Raw genomic sequence first — 24531 nt, 5'->3', positions numbered from 1 at the left:
TTTTTGTTTTCGCGAATTCACAAGAGGCTACTGTGTACACTTTTTGAGATCTTAAATTTCTCTCGTGAGTGCCATTCACACCTGCTGTTCTCACGTAAATCCTCCAGAGACCGCTGTGTACTCTATTTGAGATCTAAAATTTCTCTCACGAGTACCATTCATGCCTGCTGTTCTTGCGTAAACCCACCAGAGGCCGCTGTTAATTGACTGACTGACTGACTGACTGACTAATTGACTGACTTACCCTCCTACTTCCCTAAACCCAACTAATTGTACTAATTGACCCGCCTTCCCTCTTCTCTAAACCCAACCAACAATTTTCAAAAGCAATCTAGATAAAGAAATACCTTAGTCGGATTTTTACTATGTTTTCAGATTTTACCACATTCTCACCCTGTTATTTACTTGTTTATTTTATTTTTTTGGATTCTGTTTTTGTCTTGCCTTCTTTCTGGAACTGTTTCTCACCGTACTTGAACCCCGTCGTTGTGGTCAACTCCTCTCTGCGTCTCAAGTCGAGCTAACAGGACAAACTGCTTTAGATTCTGCCTTCAGATTTGCACTTGCACTTTTTAGACGTCGCAAACGCGATTCCTCTGCAAGTGACGTCACTTACAATCAACCCCATTAAATCTTCAAACTGGGGGAATTTTTGGCTGAGGAATTTCATATAACCGAGCCATGACGTCACTTGCAAAGGAAGGTCGGTTGCCCGAGAGTGCAAGCCTGAAAGTGCAAACCTGCAGCCAGGCCCTTCTCACAAACTGGTTAAAGCAGGAAAGCTGTCCATATGGAGGTAAGCGGTCTGCTGGTGAGCGTAAAAAGAAACGGCATCATACCGCTCTGTAGCGTTTGTTTTAAAAATGAAATACAGCCATACGTACTTCTGGCTACGTAATTCATGATCTCCATAAATGTATATAGTGCTACGTTTTCAGAATGAGCCTGTTAAATATAAACAGAAGAGTCATTTATTCAGGAATCAATTGATTCACAACAATGGACTGATTCATTTTAAAGTAATCAATGATTTAAGAGTTGGCATATACAGGTTGGACTATGCTTTGAATCATCAAAAAAATTTTCTTATAAGAAAACAAATTTGAAGTTGTACACTTCTGCTTTATGTTTTTGATTCACTAAAAATAACTAACTATAGAGTCATTCAGTCAGGTAATCAAATTGCAATGTATCAGCTTACACTTCTTGCATTTTGTGTGCTCCATTAACTAAAAAGAACTAGGTCATAAGAAAAAAATGATTTATGAAACATGTTGGTTTTACTATTCGTTAGAAAGAGTCAACTCATTAGAATCATTTGTTAAGAGGTCAAACTAAACTAGATGCACTTCAAGTTTTTGGTTCCCTGAAATGGAACAATTAATTAGAATCATTAGTTTAAGAGTCAACCTATAACTTTTGTGTGTCTTTTGTGATCAATTTAAAAATAATAAAAAAAATAAAACAGCTGTTAAGAATCACTTCTGGAATCGACTAAACTAATTGTGCTGTTTGATTCACTAAAAATAACTTAGTTAGGTATTAAACAACACTGGTTGTTTTTTACACCAATCAATAAAAAATACATTGTTAGATTCACTAAAAATATTTGAATCACTTGTCTGGGAATCTTGTGTGTGTGTACCTAGTATTCATCACATTGTGAGGAACAAATGTCCACACAGTTATAGCAATATCAGATTTTTTTTGATAATGTAAAATGGCAAAACGTTTTCTGTGAGGGTTGGATATAGGGGTTGGTTAAAAGAAAATACAAGCTGTACAGTATAAAAATCATTATGGTGAGTCCCCATACTTCCATTGATTTAAAATAACCAGCTCATAAGAATCATTCATTTGTTAACCAGAAGGCACGAAAAGAATTGACTCATTAGAATCATTTGTTCTGGAATCAGAGCACACTGGCTATTCAAACATGTGGACAAATAATAAAGCATTTTTTCAAGCCCTAAACCCCTTTAAAAAAGCAAAAAAGCCAGTGCACCCTTATTCTCCCTCTGTAGCCGTGAATCACCTCTGCTCTGGCCTTCTCATCTTACCTCACATTGAGTCGAGAAGATAATCCCAGCCTGCCCACTACTGTCAAAGGTCAGCACAGTTTAAAGTTCACCATCCACATCATTTATATGGCCTTAAATTAGGCCCAAACGCAAAGCTCTGACTCTTTCTCTCTCTTCCAGCCCGTTGTTAATCATCTCGTCGCACTACGAATCGCAATAGCAATGCTCAGTGGACGGCCGTTTTGATTGAATTATGCCCCTCAAGGACCACCATGGCAGGCCATACGCTTTTAATTCTGAAGAGGTAAGAAGTGATCACATGGGTACATTCAACTCCCTATACATGGAGTATGTCAACCTTAGTAATACATCTTGCATAGTTTGTGCACTAAACTCAATAGCGCATATTCAGTCAACTAGAAATACTGTATTAGAATGATTTTAGGTATTGAACAGCATTTTTCTCCATTTACATTTCAAGCTCATATGAATCCTTAATTTGTTCCTTAATTTGTTCAATCAATCATTTATCGGGTCAAACTATTTATCGGATCGGTTAACTTTTAAAAAATTACAAAATAATAATTGAATGCACACAAGAACCTTCTTTATTCCAATAATTAGAGAACACTGGTGGTGATTTTATCTTTATGATTCACTAAAAAAAGATTAACTCATTAGAATTATTCAATCAGGGGTTAATTGATTCATTAAAATGCTTTTGGTTTACTTAAACTGACTCATTTAAATCAATCTTTCAGGCATTGATCCAGTTCAATAAAATTAATTAATTTATTAGTTAATTAATTTATTATATAGTATTCCCTTATTTATCTGGGGTTGCCACAGCGGAATGAACCCCCAACTATTCCAGAATTTGTTATAACATCCATTACACACATATTCACACACACGCACACTCATGCAGTTTGGCCAATTTTGTTTACCCAATTCTCCTATACTGCATGGCTTTGGACTTTGGGGGAGCAACCGTGAACACGGAGAAAATGTGCTAACTCCACACAGAAATGCTGTGAGGTGACAGCGCTAACAACTAAGCCATTGTGCTGCCTTCCTATGATTAATTTTTTTAATGAATTAACATTATTTGACCCAAAAAAAATAAAAAAAAGAAGAAAATTCACCATTTACTTGCCCTTAATTGTTTCCAAACTTTTATGAGGGTTATCTTTGAGTTTTTTTTCCACACAAAAGTAGATTAATTGAAAAAGTAGAAAATTGAAAAATGTTGAAATAGATTAGACATTGACTTCCGTAACAAAACAAAATACCAAATCAATGGCTACCAATTTTTCGCATTATTCAAAATATCTTCTTTTGATATGTTTTTTTTTCTAAAAGATTTTAACAAATGTAGGATGAGTAAATGATGACAGAAGTTTCATGTTTTGTTAAACTCATTTATTGATTCATTCATTCATTTTCTTTTTGGCTTAGCAGAATGAACTGCCATTTTGGTGAACTATCCCTTTAAAAAGAATGATCTCATAAGAATCATTAGTTTGTGAATTGTATGTTTTTAATTCACTATGAAGAACTGACTTATTTGAATCAACCTTTCATGCATTGATCTAACTCACCAAAATGAACCAATTCATTTGAATCATTTGTTTAGAAGTCAGACTGCACTGGTTGAACTAATTTTTTTGTTGTTTCATTAGAGAGAGCCAACGCATTAAAATGTTCATAGGTCGGTAAGCCTATGATTTTTTTTCATAAAAAGGGGAGGGGTGGGGGGGGGATGGGGGGGGGGGGGGGGTTAAACTATTAAAAGGATAATTGATCCAATTTGTTTAATGAAAAAAAAAAGAAAATCCCCATTTACAGTAGATTCGAAAATTGAAGAGTTTTGGAATACGTTAGACATTGACCTTTATACTATGAAACACAATAAATCAATGGCTACCAGTTTTCAGCATTGTTCAAAATATCTTCTTTTGATATGTTTTTTCTAAAAGTTTTTAACAAAAGGAGGATGACTACTGTAAATGATGACAGAAGTTTCATGTTTCACTAAAATGAACAAATTCATTAGAATCATTTGTTCAGGAGTCAGGTGCAGTGGCGCCGCGGGTAGTGCTGTTGCCTCACAGCAAGAAGATCGCTGGTTCGAGCCTCGACTGGGTCAGTTGGCATTTCTGTGTGGAGTTTGTTTGAATGAATGATTCAAACTATTTAAAGGATTGTTTACTCAAATATAAAAACAGAAAGAGAAAAAAGAAAACTCACCATATTCATTTCCAAACCTTTGTGAGTTTTTCCACACAAAATAAATTTCTTGAAGACTGTTGAAACAGTACACATTAAGAAATTAAATACTAAGTTAATAGTTTCCTGCATATCTTTTCAATATCCACTTTAGATAGGTTTTTAACAAATGGAGAATAAGTAAATGATTTAAAAAAAACATTAAAGTCATCTCTTAGGTGTAATTAGCTTCAAAGTATTTTTACAGTTCAGTTTTAGCGATCTTCATGTTTGCAATTGTGCTCCCTTTGCAGTGCATTTTAAAAACATTGATGTAATTTTGAAAACAGCCAAGCGGACTTTATGTTACGTCTCCAAAGCTAGTATATTTTTTTACTGTCATTGCTCCAAAGTTTGTAAAAACAAAAAAACATAGCATTAATGCTTTTATAGTGGGTTATTTATTAAGAAATGAAGCCAACTCTATATGACATGGGCCTGTTGATTAGAACATTTCTGCAGTGGTTTGCATGTGTCAAATTGTAAAAGTAGACTTTGTAAAAAATAAAAAACAATATCCTACTTAATAATAATAATAATAATAATAATAATAATCATCATTAATGTTATTATTAAAGTAGGTTTTTTATTTTCAAATAAATAATAAATATAAAATTTCATTTCTTATTAAACAGCCTCATTATTCATTTACTTATATGATTTATATATGATATTAGAATACGTATTAGCTTTTGTTAGTGATTTTATGTTTTAGAATATAATATGTAATGCTCTCAATAATATTTGTAAAGGAAACATATTTGCACAAAGAAATTTTGGGTTTCTTCTCTAAGGAAAGTTGTTACTCCACCCCATTTAGAGCATCATTATGGGCGTTTTACATTATAACTAACGTGTTTTTAAAACTTTTAAAAGGATAGTTGACCCAAAAATAAAAACCTTTCCAAACCTTTATGATTTTTTCCCCACACAAAATAAACATTTAGAAGAATGTTGAAACAAAATACTAAGTTAATGGTTCTAGCATGCTTCAAAATATATATTTTTTCGATATCTACTTTAGACAGTTTTTTGACAAATTGAGGATGAGTAATTAATGACAGTCATACATATTTAGGTGAACTATCCCTTTAAAAAGAATCATCTCAATTGAAGCACACTGTTTTGCTGTATGTTTTGATTTGATTCCCTAAAAAACAACAGATTCAGTGTAGTGTACTGTATCCCAGCTGCAAAATGTTCTCCCACAATTTCCTTTAAAATATCAAATAGGCTACTAACCCTATACTAAATACATAAACTAAAAGATGAGCCATTTCGTGTGGTAGGGAGCGTTCAGGAACTTTATCTTAACCCACATGCCGTCCTGCATTAGCCATGTTCCTATTGAGGTGTCAGCCCATAAGTCTTGCTCAGTTGGACGTCACAGCCAGATGATGGAGAGCGCTTCTTCACTCCAGGGGATCTTGTAAAACTTTCATGCCCCCAGTCTCCACTTCTAGTCCCGGCCTCCCCTCGCGCTAAATCAGAACTAGTGAATGACACGCTGAGATCCATTAGGCTACAAATGGATTTAGTTACTTAAACTAACTTTTAAAGGGTACTACGAGGGTCTTCCTGGTTGAAGTAGTACACTCAGAAAAACTCGTAAAAGTTATGTGGTTGTAAAGTTTGGCAGTTTAAACGTGGCTATTAAGTTAGGTGTAGTGAGTGGACGAAAGGAAAAAATGTATTTGGTGTTACATTTTTATACAGTATGTTCCTAAAAGTACTGTAAACATATAGTCTGTTACTGATTACAATGACTGAAATGTGTAATCATGCACAGCATATTTTAACTACTGCTGGATTACTTTCTATTTATTTATTGATTACTGATGCTAAAAGGAAGCTGGTTGATACAACATTTATGTCAATATTAAACTACTGTGATGTTATCCATATGCATGCTTCTTCTCAGAGTCTGCATGCATTGGATACTGATTACCATGGTGCACTAAGATTTTTAAAAGAGAAATTTAAATCTCAATGTGTCTTTCCTAGTAAAATTAAGGTTATAATAATTATAATAATTATTATTCATTTATTTATCAGTTTAAACATGTCCCCAAAAAGAGTCATATTAATCACTAATTTACTTTAGGAATATTCAAAGCTAAATTATATTCTTTAGACAGTAAAGTATTAATAATTAAATACTTTGTTAATTCTGTGTGTGAATAATTTGTAATCATGTAATCCATTAACAGAAGTAACTGTTACCTTTTTGGAGTCTGATTAAGTTGATGATTAAAATTAAGATGGTAGATGATTTAGATCACATCTACAGTCAGTTGCAACTTAGCATTCACATACTGTACACACACATACACACACATATTATTTAACTTTATTATTCACTTAATCTACTTTATGAATATTCACATATTACTCACTGATATACTTTAGAAATATTCAAAACTAAATCATATTACATGGTAGAATTCTTTAGACAGTAAACTATAAATAAATAATTGATGAATATGAATACATTTTGAATAGTTTACTGCGAGTGTGTGAATAATTTGTAATCAAGTAATTCATTCACAAAGTAACTAACATTTTTGGAATCTGATTAAGTTGATGATTAAGATTACATATACAATCAGTCGCATCCTAGCATTCACATACATACACACATACATATGCACATATTTTATTAACTTGTCCCCAATAAGAGTCATTATTCACTTTATGAATATTCAAATATTAATCATTAATCTACTTAAGGAATATTCAAAGCTGAGTTATAATACGAAGCTAATTTAAATGATTTTTTTTAGAGGGTAAAATATTATCAAATAATTGAATATCAATATATTTTGAATAGATTACTGCGAGTGTGTGAAAAATTTGTTATCAAGTAATTCATTAACAAAGTAACTAACTTTTTTGGAAAAAGATTAAGTAATCCAGATTTACACACACATTAAACAACTAAAACACTTTTTTGATTTCCTCAACAACAAAAATTTGGTGTCTGTAAAATGTTTTAATATTGAATGTCTTATCTGATTATTATACTGTAAAATGGCAATATCCAATGTAATTAAAATAATGATATTATCTATTTAAACATACTTAACTAATTGATGACGCTTAATTGCAAAGCTGCTTTAAAAAGAGCGGGTTGCTAAAATCCACAAGCAGTTTAGATTTAATTATTCACTTTTTTTTTTTTATTAATACATGGCCTACTGCTTCAGCCTTTTTAGCTTCACTCATTTTGCTATATTTAAGTGTCAGAGTGTTTCTGTAACCTAGAGAGAAAATAGATCCGCAGGCCTCCCCCTCAGTGAGGCTTCAATGATGTGCACCATTACGTTCAGCCAGCGACCCTTAACCGCTCCTCACTGATGAGCTAAGCTTCCCAATTGCTCTCTCTCTCTGTGTGTGTGTGTGTGTGTGTGTGTGTGTGTGTGACACATACTGAATAAAGCACTATTGGCATATCCTGTTTTTATAAACATAGCCTTTTGTTTATAGGCATTTTTCATAATTAAACCATCAATAAAGTATATAAAACGATTTGAGTTCCAACAATTAGCATTATTTAATGATCATATAATACATTTTCCAACCCGTCTCTAGAAATCATGCCAACAATGTATTAATTGTAGACATATATCAGATTTGGCTGGATTTACAAAACTCTTAACAGAGTTTATATTTGCATGGCAGCTCCTTTGTCAAATAATAACTGATTTGTTCCCAAAGAAAGCTTTTTTGGCATTTGGCATTCCACATGTTGGATATCTTGTTTACTTTCCTAATAACCAAGCTCCCCATCAAAGATACACACACCAAAATAAAAAAACGAATATGAAGGAGTGTATTTTGCGTCTGTGTTTTTTAAACTATCTACAATATAATCTGTAAATCTGTCTGTCAGATTTTCAGCGGGAAATAGAGATGTGTATTTATCCCCTACTGCTAGATTAATGACCGCTGGTTCAACCTTACGACCTGGCAGATTACAGGAAAAATGAGCTCAGAGGTCAGTAGATTCAGATCAGTTCCATTCTGCCCTATTGGTGCCATGGGCTCCAATTTTAGATCATTCCTAAACAAAATCGGAAGCGTTCTTTTTTGCATCTGCGAATATATTTTATGACTTCCTCGAAGCCAGACTGTGTCTCTGGGCTGCATTGAGGACATTCACCTTTCGCATGCTCTTTAACTAAAAGTAAACATACGATGCTTCGTTCAGGATTTTCTTTTTAATAAAGAATGCGCCCATCCGAATACGTTTGGTTAAAGGTAAATGGATAATGAGTTCTTACGCAAAGTGTCAGAAACGCGTTACAGTTGCATCATTAATTATCAAATGAGGAATGCGCTGGCCTTTTCATCTTAATCTAGAAAGCAAGGGCCACGGCACAGCAGGAATTCAGATGATTTAGCTGGCTTTGACTTAATCAGTCTTAGGAGCATTACAATGGCAGTGCACAATGATGGATCACTTTCTGGTCCCTGAGGAGTGTTTATGTAGTGTGCTTTCACTGACTCGCTCGCCCTGCTGACCGGCTAAGAGAAAACGAATAAGTTGGATAGAGTTTAGGGGTTCCTTGTGGAAGTAAAGCATAAAAAAGCTAACAGTAGGATTACGTTTAAAATAAAGTCACGTTGTGTAGCATTAAGTTGCACTTGCATGATATAAAGCCACTGTGATGAGAACGTCATAACTGCAAAATACAGTGTCAAATTATGAGTTGTAAAACTAAAATTTGGAGAGGAAATAGTCATAACTCCAAGATGTTAAACTCTACAGTTGCGTTTCTGAGAGAAAAAAAAAAGTTGTATTTGCAAGGTAAAGTCATAAAATGTAAGATGATGTCAGATTGTGAATTAAAAATGAACAATTCAGAAGAGAAGTGTAAAAAATATGATGCTAAATTGGGAGGTATGAAGTTGCAGTCCTAAAGAATAATGTCACAATTGTGAGACAGTCTTGACTACAAGATAAAGTAGCAAGACAATGTAAGCTGACTAAAAACTAACTTAAAAGAAATATTTTCAACTGAGTCAAAATTACAATTCTAAAGAAAAAAAGTTGCCATTGAAAAAGAGTCAAATATCAGTTTTAAAATTGAAATTAGAGGAAAGAAGTCGCAGTTGCTAAATAACTAAGATAATTTTTTTGGAAACATAACATACAAAATTTAACACTACATAACCGCAGTATAATGCCAAATTGTGCGTTATAGACTAGACACCTTTATGAGAAAAGAAGTCACAATTGGGGGATATAAGGTCAAATAGTGATTTATGAAGTAGTATTTCTGACAGAAAAAAATCCAAGATTGTGTCAAATCAGCCTGATTTCATAAGAAAACGTAACCATCTTACGTTTTGTCAGTTTAGAGTTCAGTCGTATGATTTTTGAAACGAAGCGTGGCACCAAACCTCACCGCTAAATCCAACTGTCAATGGGGGATAAGCAAATTGTACAAAATTTTATGAATTAAATCATACGATTTCATATGAGTTAGCCACTATAGTGAAAAAGTTACAAATTGCCATGAGAATTGGTCAACTTGAGTTATAAATTCACAATTCTAAGGGATATCTGCAAGATATGACATGAAAATGTGAATTGTAACAACTTTTGGTGAATTCATAAATGAGAGTTACATTTTTTCTAGAGCATTAAAAAGCAATTTGAAAGATTTTACTGTAAAAATGTACAAAATTTAGTTGAAAGCAGTTGAAATTTCAATACAGCAGTGCTTCCGAAAATGTGGGTCAGTGGGGGTCGCAAGACAATGAGGGGGTGGGGGGGGTCGCTTGGTGATTTAAAAAAATCTTGTATATGTTATTAAACAAGTAGAATTATCATATTTTATCCATAACCTAGACTGTAAAAATCTGTTATTTTACAGTTTTTTTCCAGTTTTTTTCCAGTGTTAAATTACAGAAATTTATTGTAAAATAACAGCCATTAAATTACGAAAATTTTGTGTAAAATAACGCTGTTAAATTATGGAAAATTACTGTAAAGAAACAGTCAGTAAATTAGAGAAATTTACCAGAAATTCAAATTTAAGGAAATTTGACAGCCACGACTGAAATTCAATTAAACTGGTCCCCAAAATTAAACAAAGAATAGTCTTGTGCTGTAAACATTGTGCCCACCTGCCTTATTATTCATTCATTCATTTTCTTAGTTTAGTCCCTTTATTAATCTGGGCTCACCCCTGCGGAATGAATCGCCAACTTATCCAGCATATCTTTTATGCAGTAGATGCACTTCCAGCTGCAACCCTTCACTGGGAAACCTACATCATTAAGTAAGGTTAATATTACATTGAATGAATAATGGCTATAAAATATATGGTTGTTAAACTGTAACGATTTTTGTGCTGTCAATATGCTTGTATTTATATAGTTCCTATTTGTATGTGTGAGTCAGTGTGTGCAATGTTTATATGTTTATAACCACCTCCAAAAAGAGTGGGAGTCGCGAGTCACTGGAATTGTTATTTTGGGGGACATTGGCTGAAAAGTTTGGGAACCCCTGCCAAACAGTAGCAATTATGTGAAACACTTATTCAAATAAAGTTGCCAAGTTGAATTATAAAGCTGGAATCGTGACTTTAAAGAGTGACCATTCTTTGAACGAAAAGTCAAAACTGAAAGATTTAAAAGAAACAAATTGGAATTGGAAAATATGAGTTGTACGAGAAATTGGATATTATCTGTTGTTGTACACACTTTGGTTTTATTGCTAATTGGAGTGCAAGTCTTCAGCAAAATGATAACACAGAAAACACAGTCTTCCCCGCGGAAAGCCCCTTATCCTGACCAGCCCATGAACCCGTACGCAGTCAGAGACATCTCTCTTCAAGTAACTGTACTCTTGTAAGTTTGTTGCCAAATGATCTGGCATGAAAGGATTCGCTAGCGTCTCCATGCCAAACTAGCATTTTTAATTGCTGAACCATAAAAACCATCTTGTGTGTTGTGTGGACTGTGCAGATACAGAACAAAATGTCTTCTCGAATAATGCTTAGACAGTAGCACGTAGTCCACAGCATGCCTTACCACCGAAAACAAGCAGTATGCAAACAAACTACAGACAGATAATGGCTATCTAGCTGAGTCATGGATCCAAAAACATCACGACGGCGACCGCAAGCAAAACAAGACACTCAACAACCTTGTGTCCTTGTACATACACGCGCTTTTGACTTGTTATCGAACCGATCTATCCTCAGCATTTATTATTTCCAGATCTGATCCCTTTTCTGCAGTTCAGCGCTCATGATCTGGCTCAAGATAAGCACTTTGTAGTGATTTGTAGACGTGGTATTCGATTCCTACTAAACCGATGCCGTGGCGCTCAAACATAGAGATACTATCTTTGAAGAAATGTCCCGACATAATTTCTCCTCTCTCCTGGAGCCCGGCCAGCCTCTGTAAAGTTTTCTCTCCCCATAAACTTAAGTGGAGACTGAAAAATTTCATCTCCCGAGATTGATGGTGTGTGCTTAGGATATAGACCTCTCAGCTTTTATTAAACAAGGAGCCCTTTCTCCATAAGTGTTCCATTGTGTGCTATTTGTAGAGCGAAAGCCTTCCCGATGTCTCCCATCCAAAACTATCACCATGCGTTTAGAACAATAGTATGTATAGCGCGTAATGTATAAGAGCAATAGATAACGCTGCTTTGACAGGATGATGTGTAAGTCAGAGGGGTTCGTGCATTTGTTAAAACCCCTCAGACTTCTAATTAAATCAATGGTTTGATGTTTTTCTGCTCTCTTGCCACATGTTCAAGGTTGTTCCAGCGCGAACATACCAAAATGAATTAATTAATGGCCTTGCAGCTGGCGGTACCACTCCGGCTGATACCCTCGCTGTGTGTTTAGGTAACGTTGGACGCTTTCCCGCATCCGTTTAAATGTTGCATTTCTCTGCGTTCGTTTGGGGGGTTTTGAAGGCAAGCCAGTGTTTTAAATACTTCTCGGACGATTCTCAGCCTTTTCCTTATCAGCAGTTTGCCAGAAATTCACAACCACCTGCGTGTTATTTTAACAGCATCTCGTAACGACTCAAGCGCAAAAAAGGCCAAAAGTCACAGTTCCAGGAATAATTTTGCTCTCGACATACAAAATGTGCTTAAAGTACATCCTATTATGCCTTTTCAAATATTACCTTTTACACGTGTGTTTTAAAGGGCACCTAATTTACCCTATTTTCAAGATTTAAGATAAGTGTTCTGTGTCTCCAGAATGTGTCTGTAAAGTTTCAGCTCAAATCACCCATCAGATTATTTAATATAACTTTCAGAATATTGGAATTTTCTGCGTTGAAAACAATGTAGCTGTTTATTTGTTTGTGCTTTTAACGCTAGTTCTCCCTGCCCATTGTTTCCACATGCCTGTCAAAGTGTGTTACATCTCTGGCTGCGTCAGATAAACAGCACAGTGACATAAAGCAGATCTCACGTGACGTTAGTGCGAAACACTTCTGTACGAACTTCCCCAATGATTATTTGATGTATTTGCTGTGAGTTAATTCAAGTCTTTCTGCAACAATGAGTCACACACAATGCCGATACTAAGTTCATGTACATACACACAGACATTGCGCGTGTTTAACTTTGCACTATTTTTACGCTGCAAATGTGACAGATTACACATTAATATCCACTGCTCTAATAAAACAATCCTGATTTAACATTCACAAACTTGGATTGAAGCGTCTTCTTTTATAATTGGACTGACATGCGGCTGTGGTGATAAAGTAAAGATAGTAAAATTCCTGTTATTCATTAAAAACTTGCACTGTTTTAAAACATTTTAAATTTGTGAAACTCATTCTTGATCACATTTGATGATAATTGATGATCTTTTAATCTCATTCGCTTTGCACACGTCCTGTCTTGTTGATATTATTATACACGTTACTGCGAAGACATTAATCTGCGGTTGTCAATTAAATCGGTGGATGGGAAAACCGCACTCCTACGTCATGTTGCGGTGGGCCTTAAACTACAGGGATTTGGATCTTATTTTAACGTCAGTAAATTAAAAAAAGAGACTTAGGCCCAATCCCAACTCTACCCCGTAGCCCTTACCCTTACCCCTACTTCTCGTTTTGCGCATTCCCGTGAATGGGAAGGGGTGTCCCAATTCTCTTTAGCTTGAAGGCAGGGCTGAGGGGAAGGCGTAGATAGCCCTTCAAACTGAACTTTTTCAGGACCACACTTAAAACCAAGGGTTAAGAAAAGGTTCTAGAATACACCAGCTACAACAGCAGGATAGCTGCACCGTAAAGTAAGGAGATCCACAATTTTTGGATCACAAAAATAGACTTTTTAGTCATTATTATGTATTTTTCCAACAAACAAGCATATGTTTTAATACATTCATAACCCTGTTCGTGTTTTACCGTCATGCTTTAAAAAAAACGCTAAAGTAAATAACTCCTGTATAGTAATCCCATAAGCTTCTGTCACTCAATGACACTCGAATACCCTGTCAGAAACGTCTGGTGGCTGGAAATGGGCTTTTTACCGTGTCTGTTATAATGCTAATGTTGTTTTTGGTGTGTTTACATAGATGAATATGGCCACTTTGAAAATGCACAGTATAGTTACGATCTTATTGCCATGTTATATTATTACTATAACATTGTTTATGCCTTCAGTGATTTCTTGAAGATTATTACCAAAAAATAAAGCAACTGGAATAACTACAGCAGTCGCGATCATCTGATCTCATATGAATCATGAAATCGCGATGACATATGATGATGGTGCAGGTGCTGTAGTGCTGTCCCATTTCTTAGGGGTAAGTTTTGAAGCCCCTTCCCTTCACACTCGGTTTTTGGGCCAAGGAAAAAGGGAAGGGGTAAAAATAAAATTAGGATTTTGCCTTGCTGTCTTTATATCACGCCAATATGACTTTGGACATACCGTACTATCTACACACAGTTCTGTCCAAACAGCTTACAAAGGATGATTTTTATCATAAGTGACCTTTAAAGATCAAAATGCACTAGAAATAATAATAATTAAAAAAGTTTCTCTATGACTCATGAAACGAGTCATTAGATATTACAGTTACGCTTCTGTAACCTTGTAGGTTGTAGGTTTGCAAACAACCACACTGAAAAAAATTATTCAAAGATGATTCCTTGGATTTACTCAATTTTTTAATGTTGAGGGGTTGTAAACAATTTATTTGTGTTGAATTTAAACAAACAAATTAAGTTGAACATTATTAAACTTAATTTGTTTGTTTAAATTCAACACAAATAAATTGTTTGCAACAGTTCTGCATGCAACACTTTTTTCAGTGCACTGTTTGGATCACCAAACATTTTAGCTGGTTTGCATTGTCAACATCATGACAAGACAAGGCAATGTAGCTGCTGAGGTTAAAAATAAAAATACTGTCTGCGCTATATTTTTAAAAACAAAAATAAAAATGCCAGTCACTATATCATCTAAGTTCATGAATGTTCATTTTGATTAGTTGAATATCAAAATAGTTTTTGACTAGATTTTTCTAGACGTAAGTGCAAGTGTACAGTCATTTCATGTCCAATTTCCAACTTAAAGATTTGTATAAGTTGTGATAATGATATAGGTTAAATGGTTAGCACTGTCGCCTCACAGCAAGAAGGTCGCTATTTCGAGTCCCAGCTGGGCCAGTTGCCTTTTCTTTGTGAAGTTTGCATGTTCTCTCTGTGTCTGCGTGGGTTTCCTCAGGGTGCTCCGGTTTCCCCCACAGTCCAAAGACATACGCTTCGGCAAATTGGATGAACTAAATTGGCTGTAGTGTATGAGTGTGTCTGAATGTGCGTGTGTATGGGTGTTTCCCAGTTATGGGTTGCGGCTGGAAGAGCATTTGCTACATAAAACATGCCAGAATAGTTGGTGGTTTATTCCGCTGGGGCGGCCCCTGATAAATAAGGTACTAAGACAAAGAAAAATGAAGGATTTTGATAATTTTTGTAGCACATGATGGTTGCTACCCACTTGTTTACATATTTCAAGTAGCACATAAAATAATTGAACTTGTGGAATTTCTAAATGTTTAAAAGTTAATCTCACACGATTGATTGGTGGAATTTTAAGTCAAGCCCAACCACCATTTTGTCTAATATTTACAAAACAGTAGACTCTCTTTGGTTAAGCTAAATTAAAAAATTAGGTAAATAATGAACGTACACTATATCTGAGTTTCAAAATGTTTAATAAATGTGACATTCATATTGTGGTGAAAGCTTTAACGCGAAATAAGCTCTAAAAATGTTTTTGTTTTCTTTCTCAGGTTGGAACGCTTGCGAATGAACGTTATGCAAATGGAGCAGTTAATAACATAACTGCATGCATTTATTTAAAACAGTTAGCTTTAATGTTGACTGTCTGGCCTTGCGTACTTCCACTGAATCGATGGAGTTGGGACTCCCACAGCCACCTGTGCAGCAGTGTTTTTGGTACTTTGCACGTGGCATTCGGGTCAACCGACCACACTTTTGTGAATGCTATCAGCAGATAAAAGCCATGGGAGTGACTGAGGCCTTTTTTGTAACCAGACAAAAACGCTCTTTATTTCCCCCTCAATATCAGTGACTTTACTATCCTCCCTGTCTGTTTATGACAGACTTTGTGTATCAAAATTTCTAAGTTCACAAGCACAGAACCTGTGAGTGTGAGAAAACGCCATAAACAGTGGAGCATTGTTTTCAAGCAGACGAAAAAAATTCACGTCCAAAGATGTAATGTTGCAATTTGCCAAAGCCCCATTCTGATAAGGACGACGATGATTCATTTCACCACACATCTGTGGCTAAAAGAGCTTTTATTTATTTGACAAAGATAGTATGTTCTCTGTCAGCGTTGACATCCGTTACATTTGTCGTCCATGGTCTTCAGACCTGTCCGTTTCATTACTTATGACTTTAATCACAAGTCTTCTCATGTTTACAATAAATCGTCGCTTCAAGTGGAATCTGTTAGCTCAAGACTCCACAAGCATACTCAAACTTTGGTGTCCTTTGTCATGGGTGAGCAGTAACATTTCTCATTTCCTTTAAACGCTCTCGGAGGACTCCAAGAAAGATTCATCAAACGAGTGGAAATCATCTGGGGCCATCAATTAGTCTGCTGTACAAATGAAGTCGGTAGAGGTTCTACCTTGAAGTCAGATCTCTTTGATGCAATAGCGCGCTTTGGAAAAACAAAATATTTTCAGGGTCACTTGGACCGCTGTGTTTTTCTTGAGCCTTTGGAGTACTTGGGTAAAAGTCGGCTAGGTTTTATTTTAGGATAATTTGTTGTTTGTTAAGTGGAAAAATGCATTTGAATGGTCAGGGGAGCCATACTTTTTCTCCGCTGTTGTTTCAAAAATGCGGCGTAAGACATCTACAGAATTTCTCCGACCCCTCATGGGAGCCCGGAAAAACCTTTTTTTCACCACAGAAATAGCAAAGAGTGGGTGTTGTGTGTGTGAACAAGGGAGTTCAGCAAAGAAGATGAGGTGAGACCTAGTGCTAACTAAGGCTCATTATTATTATTTGCTTAGTATAGTGCTGCATTTGGCCTAATTGAAGCCAAATATTTGTACATTGTACATCTAGCTTGTGTGTATTCTCCCACCAATTTTGGTTTCAACATTATGCCATGGAACACATGAAGTACACAAATCATGTACTGTAGTACACATACCCTAATGAAATATTAATAATGTATTTAAGCATTAAAATCTGCTCAAAAGGCAGACTGCCCCAGACACAAACCTAAAGTGGTTCATATAATTGTGCTGTATTGACCGTCAATCCTTTGAATATGCAAGGATCATCCTGTATTTTGCATATGACAAGCATTTTAGTTGTTTCCTGAAGATTCACTCTCCATGAATCATGTACTGCATGTTTGCTTGGTTATTTTGCTTACATTTTTGATTTATTGAAGTCTCCGATCACAAGCTATAGTTCCAACCACACATCTTTGCGAATGTTCATTGGAACTGTGCAATCAGAATGCAGAGAATCATCAATCATTGTTGGATATCAATGATGGTTTTGGGAAATGGACTCATGGATTGGATCAACATGACAATTCCATGCATCATGAGTAACAAAGTAAAACAAAAAAAAATCCAAATATTGATCACAAGTCCTTTATGAGAGTAGATTGGTAACTTCCATCTCTCCTTTACTTTGGATCTCTGCCTGCTGGTGCTGCCAAAGAGCTAGTTTAATCCAAGCCGTTACTCCAAAGCGCTACAGCTTGATGACAAGATAAAGGACTTTGACACAGTGACTTCTGCTGACATGACAGACTTTTTCTTTTCCTCGCTCTCCTCTTCCCCGAGTTGAAGAGTTGAATCCTGGGTCAGCAGCTTTCAGCAGAACCCCAGACTACAATTCCAGATGGTGAAGTAGGACCAGATCTCAGCTCATCAATTTAATGAGAGCTGCCTCTGCTTAGCCACGTCCTGCTCCTCGGCCAACACTTCCGGCTACGCTGAGGCCTAAATGTTTGACAAATAAAGACGGATCTCAGTTAATTGGATAAGGGATGGCCTTCGTGTACGAAAGTGGCAGTGTAATGTGATGCAGATCCAGCGGTTTTCCTGACCTTCTGAGATCACAGTGACTGAATGTCATATTTTTGGACTTGTTTGCACTTGCGATGGAAAAAAGAGACAGGAGGAAGTGATTGTTTATATTTAATGAAACAATTTATTGATTTTGTTATAGTCTACTTGAATATGTTGACTGTTTTCTGCTTTGCACAGTGCAGAGTTTATAAGACAGTGACCTCTTGGATTTGGAGTTGTCTGGTAATGTTTGTGTATATGTTGCTATGAAAGCAAATCGACTTGCAAGACTAGAAGCAGAGAAGATAACCTTTTCAGGCCTCATACATCAAAACAAAGAAACTTTCAAGGAAAGATAACACGCCGGACAACAGTACTGTATATTGCATACAAAAAATAAATAAATAAAAATTAAAAATGTGCATAAAATAATGCACACAATTGAGACAGACTTTTATACTATAAGATGATAATCTTAAAAAAATAAGTTGCAAACATTTTACTAAATAAATAACTTGAAATACAACAACTAAAAATTACTTTAGTAATTATTAAACAGTGATTTTTGTTCTCCTAACACAAACTTTGTTGCTTTCATCGCAAATTAATTTTAAAATTGTCAAAATGTTCATACTTTAACAGTGAAACTTTGAATGGAAACAATCCAGCAAGCATTTTCTAATTTTAAAAGATGTCTAATAGACGTCTAAACAAAGTCTTCCAGTCTAAAACAAGACTAAATTTGGGTTGTCAGTGAAAATCTAATAAGAAAAAGAAGAATAGGCCAAAAACTTGATAAGTCATCAAATGTGTGAAATGAATGACACATCAAGTCTGTCTAATCCGTCTATTTGACAACTATAGTTTTGGGCTATTAGATTTTTACTTATTGCCTTAGGCCAAGCTGTCCAGTTGTCTATTAGACGCCTTTTAAACACAGAATTATTTGCTGGGTAGTTATTGTCCAAGAGATTAAATATTTCTGTAGAACGAATAACAGTCAACAATTCAATGAAACTTTCGGAAGGCGTGGCCTCAAAAAATTAAATTACTTAAACTGAAATTAATTGATGTCGCAAAAGTTACCCCAAGTTACACCAATGCTATTTTACAATGTAGAATAGCGCCTATAAACGTGTACAAAGGATAAATAATGGATCGTTACTTATTAGCTGTTCTGTAGCACGTTCAAAAATTAATAAACGTATGAATAAATAAAATGTGTATTTACTGTAGCCCAGCTAATTCTTTTATACGCCGACCACCAATATTTGGTTGTCAGTTACTTTATTTTCTTGTTCTTTTACTACAAATTATCTGATTGCCAGTCCTTTACAACGATTATACATAATTCTCACTCTCATTATAAATACAATATAATGATGTATTTAAATGACATCATTATATTGTTTCATCTTGGCCCATAAAAGTGTCTGGATGTCGGGCGTGTGTTGTGTCACACCATATTTTTCGAACCACTGTGGAACTAAAATCTCCGTCACTGTCTATTATTGTTGTTGCAAGTATTCTGCAAATGGTTATGAATGTCCGTGGGCCCTGGTTAAAAGTTAAAGCGAAAAATTGACTAAGTGCTAACAATATAGTACAGGATTCGTTTGTTTTCACTTCTCCAACCTAAAAGTATGAGGATTTCCAGATGAGGTCCGTCTCAGGCTGGAGATGTGGACTCTAGTAATATTCGCCTATTCTCTTCCAGACAGTGAGCCAGAGGTTAAGCAGGAACTCAGCCCTTGCCGAGGGAGTGTGTGTAGGGGTGTGTAAGCCCTCTCTTCTCCACAGCAGATTGTGCGGTGTTATAATTGACTCATCCCTCCTCATGTCTTCATCGCAACGTCGTGTATTTTTCATCGGCCTTTCGTCGTTTCGCACTTTGTCGCCAATTGTAAGACAAAACAATTTTATCAGGCATCCGTACAAGCGCTTTAACTGACATTCTCTCATTTTTCTTTCTAACTCTAAGGCTAATTTAAATGCGCATCGCTTCTCATAAAGTTATACAGTATAGATTTAAATATAAAATGTAAATAATTTAATTTTCATTTTTTTTATTTCTGTTTGCATGTCTGTTTGCATTTGTTTAAGTAACTGTTCAAAGCAGACATTGACGTGCTGCACATAAGTTTCATAAGCTTCATTTGATATGAATTCGTACTGCACTTAAGTCGTTCTTGAATACCACCAGTAGACTAATTTAGACACATTAACGGTTTTTACATATATGATTTATCTATAAAATCATACAACTTTCGGGTTATAGCCTAAATATCAGGTTATGTGAAAAATTAATAACAAAGCTTAACGAAGAAGTCTAATTTATTTATTTTATTTAAAGTAGGCTAATAAAATAAACAAATATTGATAGTTGAAAATTACGACAGGGCTGATAAATGATGTTTTAAAATGAGAAAACGAACAGTTGTCTATTTTCCCAAACCATTTTATTTGTATATTTTATAAGCCCATTTAATTATTGTATTTTTTTACACGTTGCAAAAAAATGTTAAATGCTTTTTAAGGTAGGGGAAAAGTTGATTGTCCTTTGGGAAAAGCATTGTCCTTTAGGTAGCCTATTTTTTTACATAAGAGTAAAATGTCAAATATTTGTAATTGACTGGGAATTATTAGGCTATAATAGGTTATTGTTGTTATTTTGTACTTTCCGTTTTTTTTAAATAGCTTATTTAATAAGCTAATAACGTTGATCCAGGCTAAACATTTTACAGTTTTGTTTGTTTTTTATTGCGAAATAATTTCACAAATAAGCCTAATTACAAACGGTTAAACAAAAATAATTTTTAATCATTCAAAGATAGGCCTGTTGATAACATTGACTTGTAAAATAATGATCAGAATTTTGCCTTTAATGGCATACATTTCTGACACCTTAATTGTTAGGACTAAATCAATAAAAGCGGAATTATACACAGAGAAGCCGCATTTATCTAATGCATACAAGTCCAGCTGCGAGAGGAAAAAAGACATTAAGTTTGATGGATGTTAATGAGAAAGCGCGAGCTTGTGCGCGGTCATGAATGCTCACGCGTTTGAAAATAACAAAATGACACAAAAATGAAGGATATTTAACCAAAGCTAATGATTATTCAATCTAAAAGGCTGACCGCTGATAAACAAGTCCAAAACGAAAAGCCTGTTCGCTGAAAAACTTTCTCAAACTTTGAATTCCAAATGTCCACTTCCTAAAATGTTTACATCTAACTGCTATATATTACTGTACATGCGCAGGTAAGTTTGTAGCGCATTTATTAGCAGTTTTATATCGTCTGCTAAAATGTGTTTCAAAGCTCATAAAAAGCCAGTCTCTGAATCATTGTTATCCATCCACCCGACTCCCACAAACACACACACACACACACACACACACACACACACACACACACAGTCAGTTTATTGAGACTCCCTGCATGCTGTATGAGTATACAGGGAGGAGTATTGCACAGGGAGAAGTAAATGAATGAAGTGTTACACTCATCTTTCCTCACAATCCCTGACTCCTCCTCCTCCCGACTCCTCGGACTGACTCTCTGTGAGCTCCGGGGCCTCCAAACAAAACAGACCCACAAGAAAGGAGGAACATCTCTTGTGCTCTCCTCACTCCATTCCGAGAGCCTGCTGGATCCTCCTGTTCTTCTTTTCTCCAATTCTGACATGGATTCTGGTTGAGTTCTTTCCACATAAAAAAGAGCACTTTTTGCTGGCCGTGACCCAACTTGACTTTGCGATGACACCTTGAGGTTGGATTTTAGCACTGAAGTGAACTCAAAACTAGCTTGGACCTTGTGACTCAACTGGGCCCATTTGCTCTGCTCCTGAAAGTCCTCAAAATGGGTTCTGATGTTCGTGACCTCAACACTCTTCTCCCTCCAGTTCCACCGCTGCCCGGTGGAAACGGTAACTGTACTCTTCCAGTGAGCAGCACCCCACAATGGCCTCCGATGTTGGACTTTCACACCGGAGCGCCATACGGCTCGCTGGCCCAGCACTCCTTCATCAAGCAGGAGCCCAGTTGGGGAACAGCTGACCCTCATGAAGACCCTCACTGTGGGTTGAGTGCCTTTACCGTGCACTTCTCCGGACAGTTCACTGGCACAGGGGCCTGCAGGTACGGAGCCTTCGGGGCCCCTGCAGCAAGCCAACCTCCACCCAGCCAACCAAGGATGTTCAGCAACAGCCCTTACCTGTCCAACTGCATGGACAGCCAATCCAGCTCCAGGAATCAAGGTGAGGAACTACTTTAATGGCATTCTCTGTACATTGTTTGGGAGCATTTGTATGAGATAATTTAACAAGTATAAACATTCTGCTCTGTATTGTGGGAAATGAGCTTCACATTTGAATTGTAAACTCTGAACAACACTGGTTGTTTGTTGGGTTTCACAAAGAGCCTTTAACATCCATGGAAGCACTCCATTGCACAAAAATAAAAGGTCATTTATAGTGGCAAAAGGTTAAAAAATATTGTGCACAGTACAACAAATTATTCATATATTGAATTGCTCACTACGAAGATTCCTCCTTGAAACTTTTGTTTTTAAGACAGAATTAACAAAACTTCTGTTGAAACAGAGTTTGCATAATTATACATATATAGCAATCAAAACATTAGGTTAAATTCAATTCTGAAGCTGTATTTCTACTAAAATATACTGCAGGGATCTTCAAAAAGTGTCATTTTAATGTGATATAAGTGTTACTTTTATTTTCTCTCCTATTCATTAACAGATGCATTATATGTAATTAAAAGAAACTACAGCTCGAGTCCATTTGTATACATCCAGATTATGTATTTTAATAATTTTGTACAACTTTATAAAATATGATAAATATATTATTATGATTAACTACTATCTATTATTCTGGTACAATTTTCTATAATAAATTATTAAATAGTTATTATACTTTTTGTTGTCCTGGTTAAAATGTGTCTACTTAATGCAGGTAACTTATGGTGAAAAGCTTCTGCTTTTATGTTACAATTGAAAAACTTTAAAAATCAGCATTGTCTGCTCTTGTTTTTGGATGGGACTTTACATTTTGTCATTCTCAATTTCACAATATCAGACATTGCAATTACTCAACTGAGCTAAAACAACCTAAAAGTTAGAAATGAAAAAAAGAAATGTTCACAAATTATTTGTATTAATTATTAATGTTTCTAAATAAAAGCAAGTTGTCCACACTACACTGAAAAAAATGATTCAAAAATGATTCATTGGGTTTGCTAAATAAGTGGCTGTAAACAATTTATTTGGGCTGAATTTAAACAAATAAATGAAGTTGATATGTATTGTACAGCATGAGTACTGAGAACAACAGATACTATACACTGTAAAAAGTGACGAGTTACTTAAAGCGAGTAACCAATTGCCTTAAATACAACAAGCTGACTTTACAAAAATAAAGTAAACCCAATGTAACTTAGAACTGTTAAGTTGACTTAATCTTTATAAATATGCTAATTGTATTCACTTTTTTAAAAGTATTTTACTGTGTCATTTAGATTCAGAAAAGCTGGGGGAAAAACAAATATAGAAAAGGTGTATTGGAAAAAAGTGATTAGTTTCCTTTTATTTAAAAAAGTGAGTACAATTTTCATAATTATAAAAATTAAGTCAACATAACAGTTCCAAGTTACAATGGGTTAACTTTATTTTTGTTAAGTCAACCTGTTGCTTTTTAAGGCAATTGGTTTACTTGCTTTAAGTATCTAATAACTTTTTACAGTGTACGCTAAAAAATGACATTTGCTGTTTGTTCAAACTACTTATGAAATAAGCTGAAACAACACAATTCTTGAGTTTTTTTGGAATAACCATATTGTTTTATTTTCAATCCACCTAAATTAGCAAAAAATTAATAAAATAACCTAATTCCATCATGTTGTACCAACACAAATCTATAGTGTGGAACCCAGCACTATTTTACAGTGTAGGATCAGGCTTCAGTTTAGGCGTACTGCATGTAACTTCATAATTAATAACTATTATTACTATAGTAAGTGCATGTAATGTGTTAACACATTTTGAATGAATTAGAACAAATTTACTCAAGTTAATTATACGAAACCCTCATTTAAATGAGCAGGACTTTGGCAACAACAACCAATTTCTGAAAATGAAATTATTTGTTGTATTATAGACTAATTGTAATAATCTGGTTGTGTATAATAAAGTTAATTTATATAATTCACTTTAATTTGTCATTAAATTATGATGTAAGCATCTTCTATAATGCAGAAGTGTTTTATTGGACAGTGGTGTGTTTTGTGTGTGCTTGTTTTAACAGTGAGTAAGTAAATGAGTAAATGTATTATGTGATTTATCCATCACCAGGGTCGTCGCCTCACACATATTTGTCTGCCGTGAGTAATTATGTATCTCAGTGCTGCTGTATTTGTCAAAACACTTCCCGGTTATTGTACAGATATGCTCCAAACAGCTCATCACGCTGGCGTTTAATGCATGCGCTCATTACACACTTTGTGGGATGATAAGATGTTTGCTGTAAGGCAAAAAACTTTTTTCTCCCTCCCTAATCTGGATGACAAATTTGAAGACGAATCGAAGATGAACTAACTGCGTTTGCCTTCAATATTTGAAAAACTGAAATAATGATAGAAAATGAGGATATGGTGAATGAAAAGT

At 35.2% G+C, this 24531-nt stretch overlaps 1 protein-coding gene and 2 long non-coding RNA genes across 14 annotated transcripts in view; 2 read left to right on the top strand and 1 right to left on the bottom strand.

Annotated features, from left to right (window-relative positions):
* The first annotated feature begins 1687 nt into the window (after positions 1 to 1687).
* LOC141380942 (uncharacterized) lies at positions 1688 to 16644 on the top strand. The gene is made up of 3 exons (XR_012400348.1): positions 1688 to 2109; positions 2202 to 2325; positions 15575 to 16644. It is a non-coding gene; the product is annotated as an uncharacterized lncRNA (long non-coding RNA).
* Positions 15487 to 24531, bottom strand: part of LOC141380936 (uncharacterized) — a 46674-nt gene continuing 37629 nt past the window's right edge. Inside the window, exon 5 of the long non-coding RNA XR_012400341.1 lies at positions 15487 to 17779. This is a non-coding gene — a long non-coding RNA (uncharacterized lncRNA). The remainder of the gene's footprint in view (positions 17780 to 24531) is intronic.
* wt1a (WT1 transcription factor a) overlaps positions 21390 to 24531 on the top strand; it is a 37919-nt gene continuing 34777 nt past the window's right edge. For 11 of the 12 annotated variants that reach the window (XR_012399758.1, XR_012399757.1, XR_012399755.1 and 8 more), the window contains exon 1: positions 21432 to 22108. Coding sequence is in view for 5 of the 12 variants with exons in the window: in XM_068217310.1 (XP_068073411.1) it covers positions 21712 to 22108 (397 nt within the window). In the remaining 7 variants the exon portion in view is untranslated. Of the gene's footprint in view, positions 22109 to 24531 lie in introns of all 12 variants that reach the window. The other variant, NM_131046.2, reaches the window with a different exon arrangement.

Source organism: Danio rerio, chromosome 25 (assembly GCF_049306965.1).
Source record: "Danio rerio strain Tuebingen ecotype United States chromosome 25, GRCz12tu, whole genome shotgun sequence".
NCBI classification, from domain to species: domain Eukaryota; kingdom Metazoa; phylum Chordata; class Actinopteri; order Cypriniformes; family Danionidae; genus Danio; species Danio rerio.
Note: the sequence above shows the minus strand (reverse complement) of the source record. Positions and strands in the feature narration are given on the sequence as shown.